General features: G+C 43.6%; 2 protein-coding genes across 2 annotated transcripts in view; one reads left to right on the plus strand and one right to left on the minus strand.

Annotated features, from left to right (window-relative positions):
* Window positions 1–1,391, minus strand: part of si:ch73-248e21.5 (mucin-17) — a 2,938-nt gene extending 1,547 nt beyond the window's left edge. The window contains exons 1-2 of the mRNA XM_046866121.1: window positions 1,221–1,391; window positions 1–891 (exon numbers count right to left, since the gene is read on the minus strand). The exon at window positions 1–891 is cut by the window's left edge and continues 1,547 nt beyond it. Of these exons, the coding sequence (XP_046722077.1) occupies window positions 1–877 (877 nt within the window). The 5' untranslated portion in view covers window positions 878–891; window positions 1,221–1,391. The remainder of the gene's footprint in view (window positions 892–1,220) is intronic.
* The window catches only part of unc119.2 (unc-119 lipid binding chaperone B homolog 2), a 10,765-nt gene that overhangs the window by 2,519 nt on the left and 5,746 nt on the right, over window positions 1–2,500 (plus strand). The window contains exon 3 of the mRNA XM_046866141.1: window positions 1,296–1,420. The gene's annotated coding sequence lies outside the window, so the exon portion shown is untranslated. The remainder of the gene's footprint in view (window positions 1–1,295; window positions 1,421–2,500) is intronic.

Consider the following 2,500-nt stretch of genomic DNA (forward strand, 5'->3'; position numbering starts at 1 on the left):
AAGTTCCTTGTGTAGAGATCTCCTCACTAGTAGATGTTTCTTTTTGGAGATCATGGTCCAACTTGGTTGAAGTACCCGGTGTGGAGATCTCCTGACCCACAGAAGTTATTTGGAGACCATAGTCCAGCAGGATGGAAGTTCCTGGTGTGGAAATCTCTTGACTAGTAGATGATTTTGTATGGAGCTCATGGTCCAGCTGATTATATATAACTGGTGTGGCGATCTCCTGACTCATAGTTGTTGTTTGGAGCTCATGGTCCAGCGGGATGGAAGTTCCTTGTGTGGAAATCTCTTGACTAGAAGATGATTTTGTATGGAGCTCATGGTCCAGCTGATTATATATAACTGGTGTGGCGATCTCCTGACTCATAGTTGTTGTTTGGAGCTCATGGTCCAACTGGATGGAAGTTCCTGGTGTGGAAATTTGCTGACTAGTATATGCTGTTGTCTGGAGCTCATGGTCCAGCTGGATGTATGTTACTGGTGTTAAGATCTGAGTCCTCTCCTGAATGTTTATACTTTCAGTAACTGTTCCTGTTTCTTGGAATTCCACCTCGACACTCGTGGTGTTTTTAGAAGCTTCCGTCTCATTGATAAGCCTCGTGATGTTGTGGTGTGGGGTGATGATCATTCTGTTTCTCCTCACGTCCTCCACCATGCCTGTGAAGCCGCCCAGCTCCTGCATGGATAGATGTGGAGTCGGGTCTGAGAACGGTGCTGTGCTCAACGAACCCGTCGCTGTTTGGCTTGTTGCGAGATCTTGTGAAATTGTTGTGGAAACCTGCAGCTCCTGTGTGGCTGGGAGATCTTCATGGAGAGCGCAGAGCGTTAGAACCTGAGCAAACCAGATGCTGAGGGATGTAACGCTTGTCTTCATGGTGATGAAGTGTTCTACAGGGGGTTAAGAAATACTTTTGTTTTTTATTTTTATTCACACACTCACACACACACACACACACACACACACACACACACACACACACACAAGGTTTCATAATACATTTCTTTTGCTTCTCTTTTTATTCACTTTCTGAGTGTTTGTGTAAAAAGTAAAGTAAAGCACAGAGCAAAAGATGAACTTATCTATACTTAGAGATGATGTGAAACCATGCAGCATGAAGTTCTACTTACAGAACTTCCCGGAACTCAGCATCAAACCTTCAGACTGTTTCTCAGAAAATATTCGATCATTAAAACGAGACGAAAGAATTCTACGCTACCTTGTTTTTCATCTGTGTGCTCGTCACCTCCTCGTCTCTTCCCCTTTCTCCATGGTTTCCTCTTTTGCGATTCAGATGCTTTCTGGGATACTTCACGCCCCCTCCGGCGCACTGTAGGCGGAAATGACTGTTTGGTTGCCGTGGTGACGCCCAGAGGATGTGGTGTTTTGACTCCGCCTACTTTTCACCCAAGTACAGAGGTAGGTTTAGAAAATCCGGTTGAGTCATTTAAAAAAAAAAGAAAAAAAGAAAACACCCTTCAGATCTGCTGGGGGTCACATAAGGTGGCGTGGAAAGGTTACACCCCACTGATTCTTACTTCCACCTTCTCACTACCAGTCTCTCTTTACTCTCCGTCTCATTAAATTAATAAGACAAACTGCACCACATTACGCCGTTACCATAGAAACCACAAAGAAGTGTAACTTCCTCTGCACTAAAGACCTGGAGCTACTTTACTTTTTACTGCTGACACTGGAGACTCCTTCCACACGTCTTACATACACATCTCTAAAGAAATCCGCCCAGTATCAGTAAACATCCTGTTGCTGTGGAAACAACAGAACACTTGCATCATAGCGAGCGCATTAACATAAACCAGTCTGCTGTTATTCAGAACGAATCACCTTCTGACCAATCACGATCCAGAACTATATAATAAATACTGCGTGTGTGTGTGTGTGTGTGTGTGTGTGTGTGTGTGTGTGTGTCTGTGTGTTATGCTTTGCACACACACACACACACACACACACACATATATACACAGAGGAGGTTTAAGGTTAGTTTAACACACCGCAGGTCTACATGAACCCTGTTCTTTAGGAGGAGATCTATAGGAAGTGGTTTAATATGACTGCTGACTGTCACTGATGCTGCTGCTGTTCTCACTTTCTGAGAAACACTTCCAAAAACATTTCTTAAGCTTCATATGAGCTCATGACTTTACTGAGACTGGGTTAATTCAGGATTCTGGATTGATTTATATATACACACACACACACACACACACACTGTTCCAGCATGACAGTGCTCTGCTTTTCGTGGGTTGGAGTGGAAGATCTCCTGCTACAGAGCTGTAGAGCCCAGGCCTCCTCACCTCACCTACACACACTTTTGGTGATGTAGGTCTTATTGATGTATGATGTTTGGTATTGTTCTGTACGTGTGCACAAAAACTCGTACAATCGTACAGTCAACATGTTAAACAGAATATAACAACATTTCTTTCTAGTGTCACATCATCTTACAGCAAAACTAAACTTTTCCCTCTGGAGACATTT

Source organism: Silurus meridionalis, chromosome 14, assembly GCF_014805685.1.
Source record: "Silurus meridionalis isolate SWU-2019-XX chromosome 14, ASM1480568v1, whole genome shotgun sequence".
Classification (NCBI taxonomy): Eukaryota; Metazoa; Chordata; class Actinopteri; order Siluriformes; family Siluridae; genus Silurus; species Silurus meridionalis.